General features: G+C 43.2%; 1 protein-coding gene across 1 annotated transcript; it reads right to left on the bottom strand.

Annotated features, from left to right (window-relative positions):
- Positions 1–346: 346 nt before the first annotated feature.
- On the bottom strand, positions 347–23,046 carry PJVK (pejvakin). Its single transcript, XM_068247008.1, has 6 exons — positions 22,836–23,046; positions 19,075–19,270; positions 12,597–12,738; positions 11,311–11,428; positions 9,972–10,085; positions 347–648 (listed from the first exon to the last, which is right to left on the bottom strand). The coding sequence occupies exons 1-6, from the start codon at positions 23,044–23,046 to the stop codon at positions 347–349; spliced, it is 1,083 nt and encodes a 360-aa protein (XP_068103109.1).
- Between the last annotated feature and the right edge of the window lie 853 nt (positions 23,047–23,899).

A 23,899-nucleotide genomic window follows, 5' to 3' on the forward strand; every position in this document is an offset into this window, starting at 1 on the left:
CCTTTAAGTTCAGTTAAACTTATAACTGCACTCCTAGCAGTGTTTGGTACCGATCTAGTTTAGAACTGCTGAGACGATAAAGCCCATTTAACAGATTATTTTCACTAAAATGTAGAATGTTTTGTTAGTCAGCTCGGATCACCTGAAAAGGTTAGTTCCACTTTTGGTGTATTTACATGATTTTTGTTTTTTCTGTATGATTTGACATTCATGAATTATTTGACACTAGTTATTGGCCTTCGTGGTTGCTAACCAGTACACTGGAATTTTTGAACAAATGAGATAAGGACTGTGGCACCATCACACCTGAGTTATAACCAAATGGTACAGCTGTGAGACGCAGATCTCACTTGAGTCTTTTATGCCAGAGGTCAAAGCAGGGAACGGCGTGCAACCTCACATACTTCTGGCCGTTAAAAGAGCACTCGAAGCAGCCGTACACTGTTTCTCTTTTGGCGCTGCCCATCCCGCACATAGCGCAAGGTCCCTTGGGGATATTGTTGTTCAGCAGGTTGACACGAGTGTGAGCGCCTTCCCTCATAAACGTGGTGGAGATATCAGTCATGCTGGCTGCTTTGTCGTAGTAATCGGAAAATATGTCCTCATAGTAGGAATCCGAGTTAGCTATGATATCCATTGTTCTTTTTCCTGTTCAAGAAACAGAAAATAATTAAAAGGAAAGTGTAAGGAAGCGCGGAAGCACAGCTTCTCAGAGCGGGGCGGCTGCTTCCGCATCCAGCATGGCGGCGCCGCATGGAGGAGCTGCCGCACGCCGCGCGAGCAGCGGTGAACGCGGAAAGGCCGCCGCGTGCAGTGCGGCGGCTCCCGCGGCGGATGCCAGGGACAGTGCTGGTGTGGCTGGGACTCATAGTCCACCAGCGTTGGTAGTGACGCGCGCGCGCGCACTGAGGCAGAAAATATGACGGCCAGAAGTGAGTCAGCTGACCAGGCTGGTCAGCTGACTCTGGCTCTACTCTTCATTGGTCCAGCACTTAGGGAGGTGCTGGAGAGACACCTGTGTATATATACTGCGGGCTGTTCAGTTGCTGGTTGTCTGGCGTTGCGATCACAAACGTGGGAGCACTCAGACCCTTAGTCGGATCCTTAAGTGTGCCGGGACCAGCTGGAGCTGTAATCCTACACTTAGCTAGATTCTGTTGATAGCTTAAAGTACTAGTTTGATTGTGATTATTTGTTATGACCCTTTGCCTGCCTGACTATCCTCCTGAACTCTGATCTTGTACCTTGCCATTCTGATACTCTGTTGCCGAACTCCGGCGCGTCCTTAGACTCTGCTTCTGCCTCCTGATTTTGTACCTCGATATATCTGATACCCTGTTGCCGAACCCCGCCTGTACCTTGACTCCGCCTCCGCCTTCTGAATCTGTACTTTATCTGTCTGTGTGTTTACAACCTGGCTTGTCTGACCTCGAAAACCGACCTTACTATTAGAGGCGGTTCCCTGTCTTGTTAGTGACACTTCCTCCAGAGTGTCACTCTAAGATAATCCTTCCTACTCTTAGCCCGACTCCTCCCGCCTTGGAAAGTTCAGGTCTTCGGGAGGAATCTGTGCAGTACTCCTCACTGCTCTGAGGCCTAGTCCTCTTAAGTGTTACTGTTACACCAAACACTACACTCTACTCAGGTGAACAGAGGTTAGCTGGTATATTGGATTATCGGTGATACTGCAGATCACTTATAATCTGGTATACATCTGTATTCTCAGTGATACTGCAGATCACCGGTAATCAGATCCTCTCTGTGCTTCACCGATCGTTACAGAAAGCAAACTAAAAATATGCTTAATATTTCAAATAGATGTAAATGTAATAGGTGATAATCAGTGATGGCCATGTCTAGAAGAACGCAAGGAGAGGCATGTGAAGTGTTTGATCAGCTGATAGATTTGCAAAGCTCTGATTTGCTGTGATCACATCCTGCTTTAGCATATGATCATGACTTCAGAGTGTAACGATCGGTGAAGCACAGAGAGGATCTGATTACCGGTGATCTGCAGTATCACTGGGAATACAGATGTATACCAGATTATAAGTGACCTGTAGCATCACCGATAATCCGATATACCAGCTAACCTCTGTTCACCTGAGTAGAGTGTAGTGTTTGGTGTAACAGTAACACTTCGAGGACTAGGCCTCAGTGCAGAGGGGAGTACTGCACGGATTCCTTCCGAAGACCTGGACTCTCCTAGACGGGAGGAGTCAGGCTGAGAGTAGGAAGGACTGTTCTGCAAGTGACACTCAGGAGGAAGTGTCACTAACAGGACGAGGAACCGCCTCCAATAGTAAGGTCGTTTCTCGAGGTCGGACAAGCCAGGTCGTAAACACACGGACAGATAAAGTACAGTTTCAGAAGGCAGAGGCGGAGTCTAGGTACAGGCAGGGTTTGTCAACAGGCTTTCAGATATATCGAGGAACAAGGTCAAGAGGCAGAAGAAGAGTCTAAGGATAAGCCGGGGTTCGGCAACAGAGTATCAGAATGGCAAGGTACAAGATCAAAGTTCAGGAGGATAGTCAGGCAGGCAAAAGGTCATAACAGATAATCACAATCAAACTAGTACTTTAGCTATCAATAGAATCTAGCTAAGTGTAGGATTACAGCTCCAGCTGGTCCCGGCACACTTAAGGATCTGACTACAGGTCTGAGTGCTCCCACGTATGTGTTTGCAACGCCAGACAGCCAGCAACTGAACAGCCAGCAGTATATATACACAAAGACCTCTCCAGGACCTCCCTAATTGCTGGACCAATGAGAGGAGTGGAAAATGTCAGCTGACCTGCCTGGTCAGCTGACTCCCTTCTGGCTGTTATTTAAGCTCTGCCTCTGTGCGCGCGCGCGTGTCACTCTGAATCTAGGTGGACTATCAGTCCCAGCCACACCAGTACTGTTTTGCAATGTATCTAGTGAACCGAGTGCGGGAGCCGCTTCCAATGCGGATTCCGCCGTTTCCAAAGCGGATTCCGCCGTTCCCAATGCGGATTCCGCCGCTCTGCCTATGCGGCATGCGGCGGTTTTTCCGCGTTGTGACACCATGCTGGACGCGGAAACAGCCGCCTCACCTTGAGAGACGGCGGCTTTTCCGCGTTTCTTCACACAGAGATTTACATATCTATCACCTGACCAAAATGATCACATGCTTCTCCATGAGTTCTCCTAGACATGACCATTACTAGTGATAATAAAAACTTGACTTCTATCTATTTTCTTAAAGGAATCATCAACCATACTATGCCAACCCCCACTCTAATTACCCGGGGCTTCCTCCAGCCCCTGGCTGCCGCTATGTCCCACGCTGCATCTCTGCTCACAGCCGATGGCCCAGGGTCCCCGCCAGTGTAGAGGATGACCTCCAGGCCATAAGACATAATACAGCCTCAACGGTCCCCCAAAGAAAAAAAGTGGAGAAGGTTGTGAGCAGAAAAGAGAGAGGTTCACCAATTATGATGAGTCAGGCAGCCTAATGCTGAATACACACGGTGCGTTCCCGCACTTGATGCGCCCGTCGATTCGCGTCGATTCGATTATTTCCGAGCATTTCCGAGTGCACTTCGATGATTGTTAGGTCAATTTACATGTAAAGTATGCCAAATCGACCTAACGATCCATCGAAACGCGAATCGGATGTCGGAAGTAATCGAGTCGACGCGAATCGACAGGCGCATCGATTGCGGGAACGCACCGTGTGTATCCAGCATAAAAGAAGAGAATATTAGTAATTACAAGTTAAGTCTATTACAGAACAAGCACATTTATGATATTTCCAACACAAGTCCCAGAGCTGCAGGACCTGTCACAATATCTCCACAATGCTAACAAAGATAATTGGTTTATGCATGTTGTCTGTGACTGAATATAAACAGCATCAGCTTATGGTTTTACTACATTATTCATGAATGGAATGAGGACAGGGTCTGCAGGGAAAGACACAGGGATGCTGTTAGACTAGCGATTACATGCAAAGTGCATGAAGGTAACAGGCAATCAGAGAGGAACGTTGATCTTAAAGTGTACCTGAGATGAAGAGGGTAAAAAAAGTTATAAATACCTGGGGCTTCGTCCAGCCCCCTCCAGGCCTATTGCTTCCTCTCAGTACTCCTCCACCTCCTGGTTCTTCTGCTATTGGTCCCAAAAAGTCCTCCAGTTTAGGCCAGTCGGCGCAGGTGCAGTCCAGGGGACTTTCCAGGGGCAATTGCAAAAGAACCAGGTGGTGGAGGAGGACGGTGAGGGAGCGATAAGCCTGGAAGGGGCTGGAGGAAGCCCCATGTATGTATAATTATATAAATTACTCAAAAAAAGGGAGGCCTAAATTTGAATGGGGGGAATAAACTTTAGTAATGTTTAATGATCAAGCATATAAGACCAACTTTTCATGCAACCTGCCAACAGTAATGTATATAAGACAACAAATGAGAGAATTGGCTCTTGGGTGCATGAAAATCAATAAATACCTTTATTAATCAATAATATACGAAAATCTAACACTACACCAATACAAAACACTAGAATAATGTAAGAAGAATTTTTTTAAAATGTAAAATGTATATATCTCTGCTCCGCCAAATTTTACCACTGAGACTCTGGAACTTTGTAATAGCTATGGGGCTGCAGTCCCCACAAACCTAGTCCAAAAGCGCTGTATCATAAATCATGTGGCTGGTTTTGAAAACACTTGCATGAAAACATTGTGAGACAGTATCCCATCCTTGGCACTGATATAGAATGCAAAGGTTCATAAGATTGTGCCCCCCACTCGCAGGGGCAAATGTGATGGCAAACAAAGGACCTTGAAGAGGAAAATATCAGATAATCCTGCTGTTGAATCCACAAGTCTACACCCCCCACCCGCAGGGGTGAGGTATGGCATCAAATGAAGAAATGATTAGTGAAGCAAGCAGGCTATCATCAGAAGGTAATGAGGTAGATCATGCTGTTAGTTGGAAAGTGGTGTCGCAAAGCTTTAAACATGCAGCAGGTTGTAGATATGCAGCATAATGCACTGGTCACTCAACGTTTGTAGCAGACATGCATTAATGAAGCAAAAGCGAGGAAAGGTGCCGGCAGAAGTCCAAATGACAAATATCCACTTGTAATGACACTCAGCAGCAGATTAAAGCACAAATGTACTCATAGCCATGCTAAAACATTTTCCTGCCAGCAGTGTAACTTGAAAAATAGCAACAAGGTTCCAGCATTCAAAGTACAGGTCCAGCCATGGATGGATTAATCATAGTGATGTTATATAGTTACCAGTCCAACTAGATATTGACAGATGTCAAAGGTATGATGATGGATGTAGAGTCCCAAGTGGCAGGATGGCGGAGCTGGCTCGCTGGAGGTAGCCTGACATGTTTCGCCGTTTACTAACGGCTTTTTCAAAGGCGGCAGCGGAGAGCATGTTACTAAAACGGCATCATGGCATTCTTATAGTGGCCGTATCCATCTCCATCCCCAGCTCCGCCCACCACACACCTCACGCAAGCGGCCCGCGTAAGGACCCGGATACGCCTGGACGCACGCCACTGGAGCGCAACTGCGCTCCATGTCCGCAAAGCCGGAAGGAGCTCCGTCCGGCGTATGCCATGTGTGGCGTGCCGTCCAATTGGGAGTGCGGGGGGCTGATAGAGGGTGAGGGTGGCCGGTGAGCACAAAGAGAACATATAATCAAAGGAAATATAGATACACATTAAATGCTGACTAACAATTAACATATAAAAACAGCAAATCTGAGTTTAGACAACTAGTGATCAAACCATATCTACCGTAATTCTGTGAAAATAACAATTGTATCAATATGAAGAATAACATACAGAGTGTATGAACAGCCGCGAGTACAAGTGAATAAGGGCATATATCAAAATCATGTCCTGCTTATTAAATGGGCAGTATCAATGCAACAGTGGGACAAAATTGGGGCAATAAATCACCCATACAAACAGGCAGAGCGAGGAGCGGCAGATGTTAATATGAATTCGAGAACGGGGCCACACGCAAGACAGCAGCCGGGGGATCCCACTCAAACACAAGCCTAGTTTGGGAGAAAGACCCGGTAGTTAATGCTATCATTAAGTCCTTTACCTTCAGTGGCTCTAAGATTAAAAATCCAACGAGATTCTAATTGAAGTAAAGCTCTATCCACATTCCCCCCTCTAGGATGCCGATGTATCACATCAAGCCCTATAAATTTAACATAATGGGTATTACCCCGATGTTCAAGATGAACATGCCGAGAAATGGGGGACTTGAAATTACAACACGTGATATCCCCTACATGATCCTTAATTCTTTCTTTTAAGGCACGTGAGGTTTTTCCAATATAGAAACAGCCACATCTACAATATAACAAATAAATAACCGCAGGGGTATTGCAGTTCACAAAGTGCTGCAAATACCATCTACGGCCGTTAGGCAACACTACTGATTTACCAATTTGTAGATATTGGCAATAGGCACATCCGCCGCAGCTATATGTGCCCTTCACTTTGCAATGACTACCCGGTCCTTTACTCCCCCAAAAATGGCTTGTGGAGAGTAAATCCCTCAAAGTCTTGCTGCGTCTGTAGGTAATCTGTGGTTTAAAGGGTATAAATTCCCTAATACTATTATCACTGGTGAGGATATGCCAGTGTCTCTGAAGAACGCCATCCACCTCTCGATTTTGATCATTAAATCTCATGATTAAACGGGTTTCTTTAGAATCTGTTGTGATCTTAGGCTTCTTTTGTAATAAATCGAGACGATTAGTTAATTTGGCTCGTATCAGTGCCAAGGATGGGATACTGTCTCACAATGTTTTCATGCAAGTGTTTTCAAAACCAGCCATATGATTTATGATACAGCGCTTTTGGACTAGGTTTGTGGGGACTGCAGCCCCATAGCTATTACAAAGTTCCAGAGTCTCAGTGGTAAAATTTGGCGGAGCAGAGATATATAGTACATTTTACATTTTAAAAAAATTCTTCTTACATTATTCTAGTGTTTTGTATTGGTGTAGTGTTAGATTTTCGTATATTATTGATTAATAAAGGTATTTATTGATTTTCATGCACCCAAGAGCCAATTCTCTCATTTGGGCCCATATGCAATTCACTTTTTAACCTGAGTTTTCTCCTAGGTGATATTTTTAAACTTGTCAATAAAATGCATTTTAAGCCACCAGAAAAAAAGAAAATACTCAAAATAATTTTGAAAGTACTTTATAATTTATTTTTTGGTACTTTTTTAGTTGAAAAGTACTGGTAAGTTATTTTAAATATGAGATAAAAAATTATCTCCTAGGAGAAAACTCAGGTGAAAAAGTGAATTGCATATGGGCCTTGTTATCTTATATGTATGTATAATTCCCCCCTCCCCCATTCGTCTTAAGGTCTCCCTTAAGTAGGCACAATTAGTAATGAATAATAATTATTCTGAGAATCAATCCATATTCTAATTTGTTTATAAGTTTACTTAACCTTTTCTGAATTCTAGAATTAAAGGGGCACTATGGCTAAAAATTGTAAAATTTAAAATATGTGCAAACATTCACAAATAAGAAGTAAGTTTTTTTCCACAGTAAAATGAGCCATAAATTACTTTTCTCCTATGTTGCTGTCACTTACAGTAGGTAGTCTGACAGAAACGACAACTTTGCACATATTTTAAATGTTATAATTTTTCGCCATAGTGCCCCTTTAAATAGTTTTAAAGGACAACCGAGATGACATGGGACATGATGAGATAGACGTGTATGTACAGTGCCAAGCACACAAATTACTATGCTGTGTTCTTTTTTTTTCTCAGCCAGAAAGAGTTAAAAATTAGAGGTCGGGACTGGGTCGGACTAAAGCATAAAGGCCCATACACACGTCGGATTTGCGCGAACGACGGGTCGTTTGAACGTTCCGTCGTTCGCACGTTTCCGCATGAAATCCGGCGTGTGTACAGACTATCGTTCGGGAGATAAGACTGGTTACCAACGATCCGCCGGGCGGATCGCTGGTAACCAGTCTTATCTCCCGAACGATAGTCTGTACACACGCCGGATTTCATGCGGAAACGTGCGAACGACGGAACGTTCAAACGACCCGTCGTTCGCGCAAATCCGACGTGTGTATGGGCCTTGACCCTCACTGATAAGTAATTACAGCCTTAAAACACTTTCTTGTCAGTAAATAGCTTCTGAGAGCAGGAAAGAGATGAAAAGGGCTAATAGTGCATAGATTTAAGCTCTGGCATACTGCAATGAATGTGTCATTGAGCAGTCAAATAAACCGTTAGAACTCAAAAACTAGATTTATAGTGAAACGAAATCCAGTATTTCTTCTTTGCTCTAAAACATTATTTACAGCATATAATATACTAACACAAATATTTTTAAGTAAAACAGCATTCAAAGGGGTAAATCACAGGACTAACTTTTTATCCTGCAGGGGCAGCCGCATCCGAACTGGTGATACCTCAATGTTTACATTCTCACTTGATACAATTAAGTAAGCATTCTCTGACTGTGCAGAAACTTCTGCTAATGAGTCCCAAACTGAAACACTGCTCAGAAATCATTACTGCATGCATTTACAATAGAAATACAACAGTTATGAATGAAATGCATCAGCAGCTTTCAAAGTAAATAAACTGAACTTTGGGAACGTATAATTTCTAAATGAATAATAATACTTGTGCACAAAAGCAAATATGATAATTGTATGAGTTATAAAAAGTAGGAAAACACATTTTTATTGAATATTTATTGAGAGTTTAAAACCGCTTTAAATATAAAATAAAACTGTGAGATATCTAAAAAAAAAAGTCATTTTTAGGAGAAGGAAGATACAATTGTTTATCTCATCACTTTATTTTCACCTCGGATGTCCTTTAACCATTTCAGCCCGCGAGCATTTTTCACCTTGTGGACGAGAGGAATTTTCCCCTTTCAGCGCTCCTCTCTTTCATTCCCCAATAACTTTATCACTACATATCACAAAGAAATGATCTATACCTTGTTTTTTTCCGCCACCAATTAGGCTTTCTTTGGGTGGTACATTATGTTAAGAATTATTTTATTCTAAATGCATTTTAATGGGAATCATTAAGAAAAAATTGAAAAAAAAAACATTATTTCTCAGTTTTCGGCCATTAAAGTTTTAAAATACCAATGGCTACTGTAATTAAAACCCACACATTTTATTTGCCCATTGGTCCCGATTATTGCAACATTAAAATGATATCTGTAGTGTAATGTATGGTGACAATATTTTATTTGGAAATAAAGGTACATTTTTTCAGTTTTACATCCATTGCTAATTTTTAGCCCATACATTTATAATAATATTGCCCTCTTGACATACATATTATTTCTTTATTCCCTAAAGTCTGTAGATGTAATTTTAAGTATTTGGCCACAAGATGTCCCCTCTGAGCAAAATACTATGTATCGTACAAGTACGCTACATAGGAAACAATGCGTTGCTACATTGTTACTAGGGAAGTGACCCAGGTTTCAATGGAAGCCTGCATCACGGGTGGGCTGGGGAAAGATTAATGAATGGGAACAAAGTTCCCATTCATAAATCTAAGGATCGGGGCAGCGGAAAGTGGCGGAAATCGTCGGTGGGAGGAAGTGCAGCGGTTCTATTTAAGAATAAACACTGCTTTTGAACAAAAACAGTGTTTATTCTTGGCGGACATGTTGGGATTGGCACAGGGGACTTTTGTCCCCTGCAGCCAATCCCCCCTGCTACTAGTAACATCGCCATTGTGGGCATTTGCCTGCACAATCACATGCAAACACCCCCAAACTGCAGGGGCATGACTAGTGCGTCACTCCCTGCGACTCTAGTAGCTTCCGCTGCAGATGTGAAGCTCACGTCCGCGCGGCATAAATGGAATTAGGGCAGAGGTTTAAACCTGTCAAGAACTTTGGAAGATTTTTTTTTACTTTGCTGAGGGTTTTTACTGAGTAAGTTTATGTGGCTTACCTGTAAATAAGATGCCTGTTTTTCGGTACAAATGATTCCTCAGCGTATTCAGTGAGAATGACCTTGTGCGTTCCTTCTCAAATCCTCCTCTTGAGGCACTTGATACACAGAGTTCTGAAAAACAAATCTAAATTGTTGTCATGTTGGTCTCAATATACTAAGTTTGACTGGAGCTGGACAAAAAAAAAACAAAGAATATGTTATTCTGAAAACTTGTCTGTGTATTATTTCATATAGTTAGGATCTTTGGCATGCCATTTGAAGATCAAATTATAGACTATTTAGAGTGATCATTAATTTTGAAGTTACTTTATAATACTTTTAAGTCAAGTTACGCTTACACTGACCTGGAATAATCCAAGTGTGTTATTGGGTGGAAATAGGAAATAGTTTGCAACCCTCGATTGCATCATATAGCACAATAATGAGGGTTGACAGTCAGAGACTACTTATCCTAAATAAATTGTTGTGATATATATATGTTCTATGCTGTATTTTGTTTGACTTTTTGCTAACATGTCAGGGTTTATTGAAGTACAACAAAAAGAGTAGAATACAGTGGAGATCTTCATTGCAAAACCCACACTAGCAGAGGTGAGAAGTATAAAGGTGCAAGTATGTCATAGGATATTGTATATGGTGGTTTCAAATAACATGCACACGGGATACAAACAAAGGTATACGGTAATGTATAAAGTAATGTACTAATGCAGTGATACCCATTGCTGCCCAACATGCCAGGATACAAACTAATAAATGGTTATTGAACATCAGAACAACAAAACAATAACAGAACTAACATAAAATATTTGCACTCCCCACTGTGGTATTAGAGCTCCATCAAGGAAGAAATTTGCACACATTTCTTAAACCTAACCAACAAAAAAAGTAATTGACAATCAGTAGCACACTGTCAATATATTAAACCTTAGTGCGAGGAGATTGCAGCCAGTCCAATGATATTTTACTTCATGTAGTAACTGAACCTCTGCTTTGATAAATGACTTCATGATAGGACAATACTTCATTAACCACCAGTACCCAATCTCTACCGAATGGGACCCTGCGTTGAATCCAGTGCTTGTGCCAAATTATTGGTACAAATGAGAAATTTCCACATATAATTCCCTTTAATAAAGTGTGGTATAATGTGTTTGTTTTTCCAGAAGAAAGTTTTTATTTTGTTCACATGAGTAAAAAACACAGGAAAGCAAAACTTTAATGTGAGCTTACTAATCCAAGACCAACGACATAAGGTTAGATCACTATGAACAATCAATGGGAAGTCCTCACTTTATTGCTCAGAAACATATTTTATTTCAGCCAGGATAAAACTTACCAAAGTGGCCATCCAGATGTATGTAAAGATCAAAAATGCTGAATGCAATGGTTGTGTGGGCTGGGAACACAATTGCTTTGTCACGCCCTTTGTGGTTTTTGTCATCAATTAGTTGAAACTGAAATGCAAGCCCAGAAAAAAGTTCTGTAAGTGATAACATTCAAACATTCAGTAGATGTAGAGTTTTTTTTAAAAGCTATCGCAGGGCTTGTGTGGACTAGTTCATCTTCATCTCACTTGTCACTATTTTCTGAGATAGGCTTGTACAGTATCAATACTACATATTTTCTGAGCTAGGTCTGTATTACTACTACATAGTTCCAATGGAACTAGTTCCCGTTAACATGGGGTGCAGTGGAGTTTCTGGGCAACAAGTGTGCCTGGGCGCTGCTAGTCCTACCCTCCCCCCCTTTCCTAGGGTCATAAAGAGGGCTAAACACAGTGCCCCAGTTAATATACAAATATTTTTGCATGGACTGAATCCTGTAGGGCACAGCAGTATAGTTAGACCCTACATTTTCTGGCAAAATGGCAAATTTTTTTTACTTTAATTTAACCGAGAGGCTTACCTGCTCTCATAATAAAACAGGTACTACTTGGCACACCATGATCACACACAACACCTTTCTTTTGTAGCAATTATGCACTACCCTCGCCAGAAAGTGGTGTCTTAGCTGCATGCTCATATTGCTTATTTGCTTATATTGCCTATGCTCAGAAACAGCTATTTCTGATGGCTCAAGATCTCATCACATATCAAGTATTTTAAGGTTGGAACTTGGAAAGTTTTCCAGAGGGAAGAAACATGCAGCAGTATGATCATTGCAGTCACCTAAAAAACATCTTCCAAAACGGCTACTTAATGGACGCTGTAATGAGAGGGATATGGAAGCTGCCACATTTATTTCCTTTTAAATAATACCAGTTGCCTGGCTGTCCTGCTGATCCACAGCCTCTAATACGTTTACCCGTAGACCCTGAACAAGCATGCAGCAGTTCAGGTGTTTCTGACATTATTGTCAGATCTGACAAGATTAGCCACATGCTTGTTTCTGTTGTTATTCAGAGACAACTGCAGCCAATTAGATCAGCAGGGCTGCCAGGCAACTGGTATGGTAAAAGGAAATAAATACGGAATCCTACATATTCTCACTTCAGTTGTCCTTTAAATCCTTAAACACTTGGCAAAGGACAGCGACTAAAGTAACGTTGTGATGGAAATGGAAAAGTAGATATACTAATAAACACAATACTGCTACATTTCTATGGTATTTAAACAGACTTACCCTCATAGTTTCTCCGCGCATGCCAGCATGGACAGAGAGAGAGCACTGGCGTGTAGTGCGGATACTCTCCATAACCACAGACAGAACTTCCTTTCCGCTTTCTCTTGCCTGACGAACTAAACAGTGATCTAAGTCAATCGTTCTATGAATATAAACAGCACTGTTAGTCAGAGAGATTAGTCAATGTCACTAATATCAATAACGGGTATTTTCCACTTAAAACTTTTAAAGAGACTCTGTTACATGGAATAGCACAGATTGGTATTTTCATTTTTAGGCAGTACCGTACTTTTTTTAATATTATACTTTCCACAGGAATTGTCACTGAATTTTTGTTTCCTGAGCACTCTACCAAGAAATTGTAACGATTGTGGAACTTTCTCCGTGATCAGCGCACAAGGCGTGCGCTGACACGGCGGAAATCCTCCACAAGCGTGTAATTGCAGGCACCCAGCAAAAGGTGCTACGCACCTGTAGAGGGAAATTCCTGTCGGCAGATGGCGCTGGGGAGTGCAGAGGAACCAATCCTCTGTACCTCCACAAATGCCAGACAGGAATTTGTACGAAGCGCAGAACGCAATCGCAAGAGAGGCGATTGCGAATGAGAATGAGCAAAGGGACAGATTGTATGTGTGTGCGCCAACCTAGTCGCCACCCCGCGACAGTGCACACACACAACAGCAGATATGAAACAGGAACGCGATCGCGAGAGGTGCGATCGCCAGACGTGACACAAGGCAGATCAGAAAAGAATACGAGGGTAGCAAAGGCACAGCAAATAATACAATGAGGAGATACGGAAAACAACAAACGCTAGCTAACCGCGAACACCGCACTCATTCGCAACAGTGCACGCGGTTATGCGCGGTCTCCACGTGATAAGCACAATAGAGACAAGCACGCCTAACTAACCATCGACAAACAAACATGAAACAGAGGACGCGAACGCTTGCTTAACGGTTACCTCACCGAGCCTCCAGCAAGCGGTCGTAGCAGATAAGACAGACACACGAAAACAGGGACAAGCGAGAGATAGGATCCACAGCACTAGTGAAAAGTGGCTAGCGCGATCCAGGTACAGAGTAGCAGAACAGAAGGATCCCCAGCGATAGCAAAAAGTAGCTAGCGCGATCCCAGGAGACAGAACAGAAGGATCCCCAGCGCTAGCGAAAAGTAGCTAGCGCGATCCCAGGAGACAGAACAGAAGAGATAGCTGGTAGCAACCGCTGCACCAGCTATACTCCAAGAACAGAGATCAGAACCATTTCCTGTCAACCACCATAGGGACAGGACAATGGCAACAGGCAAGACAAGACAGAACAGGCAATACAGATAATACAATCCTAACTGCACTAGGGAAATCTGCCTAGCGCAGATTCAGGAATTACTCTAAGCTGATGTTCAAACAGAGAGCAAGGCTGACACCCCACCAGGAGTGTTACATAGGACGAAATCCTTATGAACAGCGAATCATTGTGGGAAAGACATAGTACTTATAGTACACGCCTCCAATGAATGTGGCCAGGCAATTTGCATGACAACGTATGCAAATTCCTCTGCAAGCACAAGCTGCAAAACTGACAGAAGCTCTTCTTTCCAGAGTCCTGCAGCATGCAAACCTACACAATGGTCAAAAGGCTGGCTGCCTGCACAGGCAGCTGAGCAAATCCTCACAGAAATGTTTTTCAACTTACAAGAGATGTTTTCACCACTTACCACGTGAAAAAGTGCTAATACGTAAGGTAAGAAAGGTAACGTCAAACTTAAATGGCTCACTCTGCTCCTCCCAAAAGTCCCGGCAGCGTTAATTACTGTTCTCCCCTCAATGCTTGCCATGGACTCAAGGATGAAGATGTAATTCAGCTGCCAGCTATTGCTGGGGACCGAATTATGCTGTTTTCAAAGTAGTTTGGGCTCCATCTTTTTGGGTTCTGTCTTTTCAGGGGTACACCATGGCAATAGTGGGGCCAGGAGGAAGTGGGAAGCCTCAGCAGCATACAGAGGCTTCCCTCTTTTTAGATAACTGTTTTTTGTTTTGTTTTTTTATTAGGATTTGGGTATACTTTAAATATGTTTTTTCAAAACTAAGTTTAACCTAAAGTCTATCTCCAGGAATTTTTGTTTTCTGCGTATTTACTCCGCCCTAAACTAACCTTATGCTGCACCCACATGCGCCCAGTATTCCCAGTGTGCACCTCTTAAGGTCTTCCTTCAGTAAATTTCAGGTACTAGTATTTGCAATTCTAAAAACACATTTTGAGAATCAGGAGGGCTTTCTTGGTTGACCAGACTTTGGGGCGCTCCTCCAATGAACTTTGCCTGACCGTCCCCGGTATCACCCAGTCCCATGCACGCCTCCAAGACTTCTCAAGAGCCGCTGCAACACTATGGGACTCCCTACCTCCACCCATTAGGGCAGCCCCCTCCTTCAACACCTTCAAGAAGGCCCTCAAAACTCACCTTTTCACTCTGGCCTACCACCCCTCACAATTGCTCTAAACCCACAGCTGAACTCTGGTCCCCTACCTCTCGTGTCCCTACCTCTCCCTCTAGATTGTAAGCCTTTGGGCAGGGTCCTCCTCCTTTTGTGTCCTACCTGATCATGCACCTCCATTACTGTGCACCCATGCTATGCATTTGAGTGAACCTAACTTGCCTAATCTCCATGCTCCCCTCCAGTGACTAAGCATTACCTGGTACTCATACTGTGCTGTGTGATCCGGTTTTCTTGTATTCCTGTATTGTTATATTGCTGTTTGTCACCCCTAAATATTGTCTGTAACCTAAATTAATGTCCAGCGCTGCGTAATATGTTGGCGCTTTATAAATACAATAAATAATAATAATAATTAAACATTGGTAAAATATACGTGTGTGTTCAGCGTGCATTAAGTTTATCAGCATTTATGTAAACTGTGTAATAGGCACTGAGCAAATAGCAAAACTTACATTATATACACAGCACGTGTTAATTGTTTAAACTCGTGTTCTGCAGATAGCGTAGCACTCCATATACACATTATGTGCGCTGCACTTTGTGTATATTAGGCAGTTTACTTTACATGTGCTGTGTGGGTATGTGCATTTTACTGATCTTCAGTGAATTTACTTACCTCTTTCTCTGAGGGCACATAGGTAGGAAGACAAACACATTTTGTGCTGAGAGACGATGGACCTTCTGATAAGTATGAAGTAGCAACTTCTATATAACTATTGTAGGTTCTCACAAGGAAATACTCTATAGTGCTGTTTTAGCATAAAGCTAGACCTTTATATACATACCGCTGTCAACATTTTTAACAGCCAAAATTAAATCAGTTTGATGACTGCACAAGCATCCCTCATCTTTTGCTGGACATTTTCATCATTAATTATCTAACACTCTAGAGTAGACACTCTAAATGAAGGCAGTGCTCCTGGCGCATGGTGTCTGCTGCGTACTGCCTGAATTGGGTTTCTATAGTGCACAACTCTTGCAGCCGTAATTCGTCAATTGCTGAACCCCAAATTACTTCTCCCTAAGTTGCTACAGCTCGGAGGGGGAATAGTAATTTTTGCCGCCGGGAATTTCACCAGCAGTAGAGTGAGCTGTTGTTCGGCTCACCCTGCCCCAAAGTGACCGGGCGGCAAATGGCCATATGCGCCTCTAAATGCTTACTGCCTAGTTTCAAAGTGACAATACATGTCGTAGTGAGCTGAACATGCGTGTACCGACACTTCCTGTTAGCAGGTGGTTGAGCAGAAAAATCATAAATTATTGTTTCTACTGGCAAAAGCTGTATGTCTGCACATGGCTTTAGCCTCTAGCAATCAGTTAGCTGTTTCAATAGGTAGCTTCAGCCTTGTTTTTGCTCCATCTACCAACAATATCTATACATACTTAATATATTCCTTGCAAACAGGGCCGGGCTGAGGCATAGGCTGGAGAGGCTCCAGCCTCAGGGCGCAGTGTAGGAGGGGGCGCAAAATTCATTCAGCTGTCATTCCTAATTGTGTTTGAAGCAGAAAGAAATAAGAAAAGGAGAAACATGGAAGTGACTACAAGCCAGATAACTAGAGATTAAGGTGTTGGGGGGGTTGGGGTGCCTCTTAGTCTAATAGCAATCAGTGTGTGACGGCTGGGGTGAAGGGATTGAGGGGCGCACTTTGGTGTTTCAGCCTTGGGTGCTGGAGGACCTTGTCCCGGCTCTGATGGCAAAAGCCTAAATACCTGTTTACACCAAATGAAGAGCAGAACTGCTCTCACTGCTCATCACCAGTTCTTTCCCACTGCTATCTGGACTCTTCCAGTCACGGACATGGCACCATTCACTCAACCCACAGTGCAATGTGGTGCTGTGTAAAACATGAGATACCTCTTTTTCTTATCTTTTTATATATAATTTCCAAACCTAATTTTTGGGCGCCTCCATCTCCCCCTTGTGTCTGTAAATCACACCTCCTCAGGACGTATTAGACTTACGTTGTGGTGCTATCCATAAGACCATAACTATAAAGGATCCCGGTAGTGTGACCATCCAGTTAAGGTAGGACTGGGAATACCGAGCATGGGGGGTGATTTTCCAGCAGGCGATATATGGTGGTTGCACGGACTGCAACCCACCTTTGTGAGTATAATCACTCAAAGAATTTGGAACAGCACTAAACACCCCACGTTACTGCAGTATTATCATACAGGTGACTGCGGCTCCTCCTTTGAATGAGAACTGCAGTAACCTCTACTACCCTACACCTTTAACATAACTGAACACACAGCCATTAATCTCTAAACCGCTGGTAACAAAGGTGAGTACCCCTCTAAGTAATGTAAAAATTCTTCCGAATTACACATTTTTCCCTCCCCGAGGTAGCGTTACTCATTAGTGTTACAAGATCTCAGGTGTGAATGGGGAGCAGGTATGTTAAATTAGTGTTATTGCTCTCACACTCTCGCATACTGGTCACTGGAAATTCAACATGGCACTTCAAGGCAGATCATTCTCTGAGGATCTTAAAAAAAGAATTGCTGTTCTTCATAAACATGGCCTATACTATAAGATTGCCAACACCCTGGAACAGAGCTGCAGTATGGTGGTCAAGACCATACAGCAGCTTAACAGGATAGGATCCATTAGTACCGCCCTCGCTATGGTTGACCAAAGTCCACATGCTCAGTGTCATATTCAGAGGTTGTCTTTTGCAAACAGACGTATAAGTGTTGGCAGCATTGCTGCAGAGGTTGAAGGGGTAGGGGGTCAGCCTATGTGTGCTCAGACCATACGCCACACACTGAGTCAAATTGATTTGGATGGCTGTCATCCCAGAAGGAAGCCTTTTATAAAGATGATGCACAAGAAAGCCTGCAAAGACTGTTGAAAACAAGCAGACTAAAGACATGGATTACTGGAACCATATCCTGGGGCCTGATGAGATCAAGATAAACTTATTTAGTTCAAATGGTGTCAAGTATGTGTGGAGGCAACCAGGTGAGCAGTAGACAGACAACTCTGTCCTACCTATAGTCAAGCAGGGTGGTGAGGGTGTCATGGTTTGGAGCTGCTGGAAGTATATTGAGAAAACCTTGAATGCCAACATTTACTGTAACATACTGAAGCAGATCATGATCCCTTCCTTTTGGAGACTGAGCTTGAGTGCAGTAATACAACATAACAACCCAAAACACACCTCCAAGATAACCCTTGCCTTGCTAAAAAAAAAAAAAGAGGGGAAAGGTGGTGGACTAGCCAAGTATATTTTCGGACCTAAACCCTATTGAACATCTGTTGGGCATCCCCAAACAGAAGGTGGAGGAGCACAAAGTCTCCAACGTCATGGAGTGGTGGAAGGGAATACCAGTGGCAACTTGCTAAGCTCTAGTGAACTCCATGTCCAAGAGAGTTAAAGAGAGCCCGAGATGGGCTAATAAAATAAAAAAAAAGTAGGCTTCTTGATCCGGGTGGTTGAGCGGATCAAGTAGCCTCAAAAACCGCCGCGCCCCGCTGCTACTGTGGTCCGCAATGGCCCACTTTCACTTTCGTGACCTCTGGGTCACGACGCTGGAAAGAAAGATTCATTCTCTCACCAGCAGGTAGGGAGGCAGGGGAGTGGCAGGAGGCACGGCTAGGGAGAGAGAGAGGCCCAATGGCAGCTCTGGAAACCTAGTAGGAATGCCCCTGGTGGGCGTTTTGAACAGAGAATCCCTCTTCCCTTTGTTTACCTCCGAGATGGCGACAAATAATGTCCCCAATATCAGGAGGCTATAGCGCGGCGGTGGGGTAGCAAAGAGCGGCGGTGTGGGGACACAGAGGCATGTCATGAGGCAGAGAACATGCCTCTATATCCCATCTCCACCCCAAGAACCACCTCGTTACTCTTTAAGACAGTGCTGAAAACTAATGGTGGGCACACAAAATATTGACAGTTTGGGCACAATTTTGACATTGTACTCATTTTTGTTTTGTGAGATCCTGAATATGGTAGAAATTGAATAATACATTACCTCATAGTAAGTTCTTTAAGCAGTGTTGGGACTTCGACTTCATGTTTAGTTACAATGCCAAATGATGCTTTAACAGCCAGAGAGTCTGAACCATAGACATTTACACCGACATCGTTCATGACCTGATTGCCATGTCTTCTATCCAAGGAAACATCAGATTTATCCTCATAGTTCAGCAGCTGGTAGGAACTTACACCTGTGAAAATGGAAAATCTGAAAATCTCTTTCTCTCACTGCTTATATAGCGGCTGAATGTTGGAATTATATGTCAGCCCCATTGCACCCAGGTAGGCATAAAAAGTGAATGCCACCAGTCTTGCTTAAAGGGCAACTATCCTTAAAAAGAAAAAAGAAAAGAAAATACTCTATTTACATGTTTGACGTAGCACTGGTTGTCAGCTTGCATTTTTTATTTATAATGCATTTATATAAAACCAGAGTACTTTTGAAGGGTACAACACATTGGGGTTGATTCGCTGAGCTGCAGCTTAATCACAGCAGGAAGCAGTAATATTCCCCAGTGCACGCTATGCAGCCATAGAGTGCACTGCTAAATTACATTATGCTACAATAGTTTGGAGGAGTGCTTTAACAGGAAGTCGCGTCAGAGACTAGAGAGGAACGCACGCAGGAGCGCACAGAAGGTATGTAGCTGCCGCTGCCCAGACAATAATTTAAGCTGGAGGGGAGCGCAGAGGGGAGAGCCCCGAGGTGAGGTGGGGGAACGTCCCCCCTCCCCACCGGATGTGGCCATGGCTTTCCCCTCATGCTGCGACCCCTCCAGCCCCCTCAAAACGGCCCCAAGCGGGCCCGCGGAAGGGGCAGGGGCTGCAGGCACTATTGTTACGCCAGTGCAGCTTCCTAGTCAGCACACTGTTAAACTGTAATATCGCCCACTTGAGCCATAGGAATACATGGACATTACCTGCACATCAGTTGTCCTTTTAGCTATAACTGACAGCAACTGATTTATAACTGACAGTAACTGATATGTTTGAATTCTGACAAAATGTTGTCAGAACTTGAAGGGATCGTAGTCAGAAGAAAATGGTGAACTTCTGAGAGAAACTGATGGCAAGGTAACTATATAATGTTCATTTGAAGTTACCTCATGTGTTTATTTTAAAGAATTTTACTCAGTTCAGGTTCCCTTTAACCTGCATTTATCTAAACTGTCTATCCTTGTATCATACTGTCTGTGTCTCTTAAAGGCTCTTAAGCAAAGAAAAAAAAAAAGATTTTAACTTACCTGGAGCTTAGTCCAGCCCCTGGACTCCTAGTGTGCCCACAACGTCCTCCTGATCCACTCCGGGCAGCAGCAGCGACCCCTGCAAGCTGGGCTGTTGGCGGCTACAGCGCAAGTGTGGGCCCTAGCACGCTGGTCGCGCTCCTGTGACCTGCAGCATTCTGCACATGCGCAGAATGCTCCCGGTGCTGGGAGCGCGACCAGCGTGCACACGGCTAGGGGCAACATGTACACAGTACTTAAAGGGACCCTGAGCAGTAGAAAAACTAGAAATTGGGACTTACCTGGGGCTTCCTCCAGCATTCCATAGCCCGCAATGCCTTCCGGCGTCCTCCTGCTTCTTCTCCTGGCCTCGCTGGCGGCTTTGGCTACTTCGTCCTTGGAAGTCGTCCGTGTGCACTCCTGGAGCGCACCATGCACGTCATCACACTGGCAGCTGTAAGAGTCCTGCGCAAGCGCGGTTCTCTAAGACTGAACCGAGCATGCACATGACTCTTACGGCGGATGGCATGATGATGGGCAGGGTGTGCACCGGAAGTGTGCATGGGCAACTTCAGCTGAAGTCGCCGAATTACCAGAGTCACCAGCGGGACCAGGAGAGGAAGCAGGAGGACGCCAGGGGACCTCATAGACTACGGGGGTCTGGAAAGAGCCCAAGGTAAGTCCCAATTTCTTGCATTTCTACTGCTCAGGGTCCCTGTGATATGGTTGTTTCCTTTTAAACAATACCATTTGCTTGGCAATCCTGCTGATCTCTTTGGCTGCAGTAGTGGCTGAATGACACACCTGAAACAGGCATGCAGCTAATCCAGTCTGACTTCAGTCAGAGCACCTGATCTGCATGCTTGCTCAGGGGTTGTGGCTGAAAGTATAAGAGACACAGGATCAGCAGGAGAGTCAGGCAACTGGTATTATTTTAAAAGGAAAAATCCATATCCTTCTCAGTTTATGTTTCCTTTAAGTTTCTTCTTTAGGCATGATACAGAACTTGATCAGAACTGAACAAAAGTTAATATAACAAACATATGCTTACATATGGTTTTGTAGGCTTATTAAAATGACTTTTAAGCCACCAGCAAGCAAGAAAATATTCAGAATACTTTTGACAGTACTTTTTCACCTACTTTTTGGTATCTTTATAATTACAGAGGGATTAAAAGTTATTTTTAAAAAGATGTAAAAATATCTCCTAGGAGAAAACTTAGGAGAAAAGGTGAATTGAATAAGGGTCCATGTTTTTAATGCCAAGTGTTTTGGAAGAAAAAAAAAGTCAGATAATGTGTTATTCTATTTCTAGTACCATGGTGCAGTATGTTTGATAGAAGAAGAGGCAACTGGCACCTTAGAGATGTAGTATCGTGTAGCAAATGTGCTGCACAGCCTCCTTCAAGCTTTTGTTTACTGACTTCATCACTGGTATTTGCTTACCACTGACATGACACGGGATTCCCTAGCCTAGAGCTAATTAGTTAGAGTTTTAGGCCAGCCATTGCTGCCATTTGCAATACTGTGTGGGTTTAAATGGTGCTGATTGGCCAATAAGTGCAGCCTGTCACCACTGGAGAGTTGCTCCTCCTATAGAAATACTGGGGTGCAGTCACAAACTGGGAGTTTTAGTATAAAGCCTTCCAACTTTTTGAAATAAGAAAGCAGAACATTCTTAAGACACTCCCCTGCTATACCCATAGTGAAGCACACCAACAAGAATGTGTAAACAAAAGGCATAGTTCATTATTCAAACTACACTGGTTCTTTTTATCATTGCTGCTTTACTTCATATTAAGATTTGAAAATAAGCATTGCCTCAAATTCAAGAATGGGAAAGAAGCTGAAAGGACAACTGTAGTGAGAGGTATATGGAGGCTGCCATATTTATTTCCTTTAAAGCAGTACCAGTTGCCTGGCAGCCCTGCTGATCTATTTGGCTGCAGTAGTGTTTGAATAACACCAGAAACAAGCATGCAGCTAATCTTGTCAGATCTGACAATAATGTCAGAAACACCTGATCTGCTTCAGGGTCTATGGCTAAAAGAATTAGAGACATAGGATCAGAGGATAGACAGGCACCTGGTATTACTTAAAAGGAAGTAAATATGGCAGCCTCCCTATATCTTTCACTACAGATGTAATAAGCTAAATACCTATGGCCAGATGGATTAGAGATGTCCTCCGACAAGCGATTGTTCCTGGCCCTATCAGAAACGCCGTTTGCATCATTGTAAACAAACGATCATCGTTTACATTTTATAGTTTACATGATTGTGGAAAAACCAGTGGAAGCCAATAACGATTCAATCCAAATGGCGGTCGTTCAAAAAGGAAAGATCGCTGCAGGTGTCATGCGTTGTGAAACATCATTTGATTAATTTTTGTTAAACGATAATGTGCGATATCATGAAAAAAATCAATCGTAGCGAAAAATAATACAAGGTACAAGGTAAAACAGTCAGCAATACATACATAAACTTTGCATTTTTTCTTGCACAAATTATTCCAGAACATAGTAGAGATTTACCTGCAGAGATTTCCTTTTCTCCATCAAGAATATCCTTCAGTGTAAATGGTGTGGATATAAATTTCCTCTTTCTAGAAAGGAAGCAGCGTTTCTTCCTAATGACCAGGCTTAGTGGCTGGTACTTGTCTGCTTCACTGAGGCTGGGGACAGGAATCAGCCTCCCTCCATCTCCCACTTGTTTCACAAAGTTTTTTGTGGCAGCAGAAAACATCCCAGAGATCTTATCCTCTCTCAGTCAGACAGTCTGGAATGGATTCCCCTTCATTTCAGATCCACAAACATTTCAACAAATATGCTACTGGTCAGCACAGGTAAATGCATCCTTGGTGATCTGCACCCATGGGGTATATTCTGCAGATTGCAGTGTACTGTGTGCACCTTCATTGACTCCTATTACCCAAGTCTGTGAATAATTTAATGTGTAAAGTGATATTACCCTTTGTTACTGTTTCTAGTGACATACCGCACATGTTCCACGTCGCGAAGGTTCTCGGCTTTAAAAAAAACAAAACAACAATAGAATAAGAAATGTGAAGATGATAGCAATCCACTTTTTATATTGCTGTCATATAATCACATTTAGGAGTACAGCTTTTAATACCGTTATAAAGGAGTCACTTTTCAGAATCTGCTGAGGCTACCTAGAGTGTCACCTTACACAAACTTACTTTTTTCTTCCTACAGACTACAGAGCTTTGTTTTAAGACTTCTATGACATTTCAGTGGATTGGGCTTTGTTCATCATTTATAACTTTTCAGGCTAAGTTCACAGTACAGCGTTGCGGTGCTGCATAATAAGGTCTTATAACGGTAGTTGCAGGATCAGGTGATGTTTGGATGTGGAGTGTAAAGTAGAGTGCATCTATCTGATGGGAAATTGTATGGTGTATGCCAGGCATAATGCCGTGCATACACGGCTCGGCATTATGCGCGCGGATCGATTGCCGCTCGTCCCCGCCGGCTCTTCCTAATCACCGCTCGATTCCCCGCCCTTGTCCGCCGGCGGGAATCGAGCAGGCGCGGGTCGAGCGGCATGATCGGGCCAGCTGAATATTATCACTCAG

This window comes from Hyperolius riggenbachi, chromosome 7 (assembly GCF_040937935.1).
Source record: "Hyperolius riggenbachi isolate aHypRig1 chromosome 7, aHypRig1.pri, whole genome shotgun sequence".
Lineage (NCBI taxonomy): Eukaryota > Metazoa > Chordata > Amphibia > Anura > Hyperoliidae > Hyperolius > Hyperolius riggenbachi.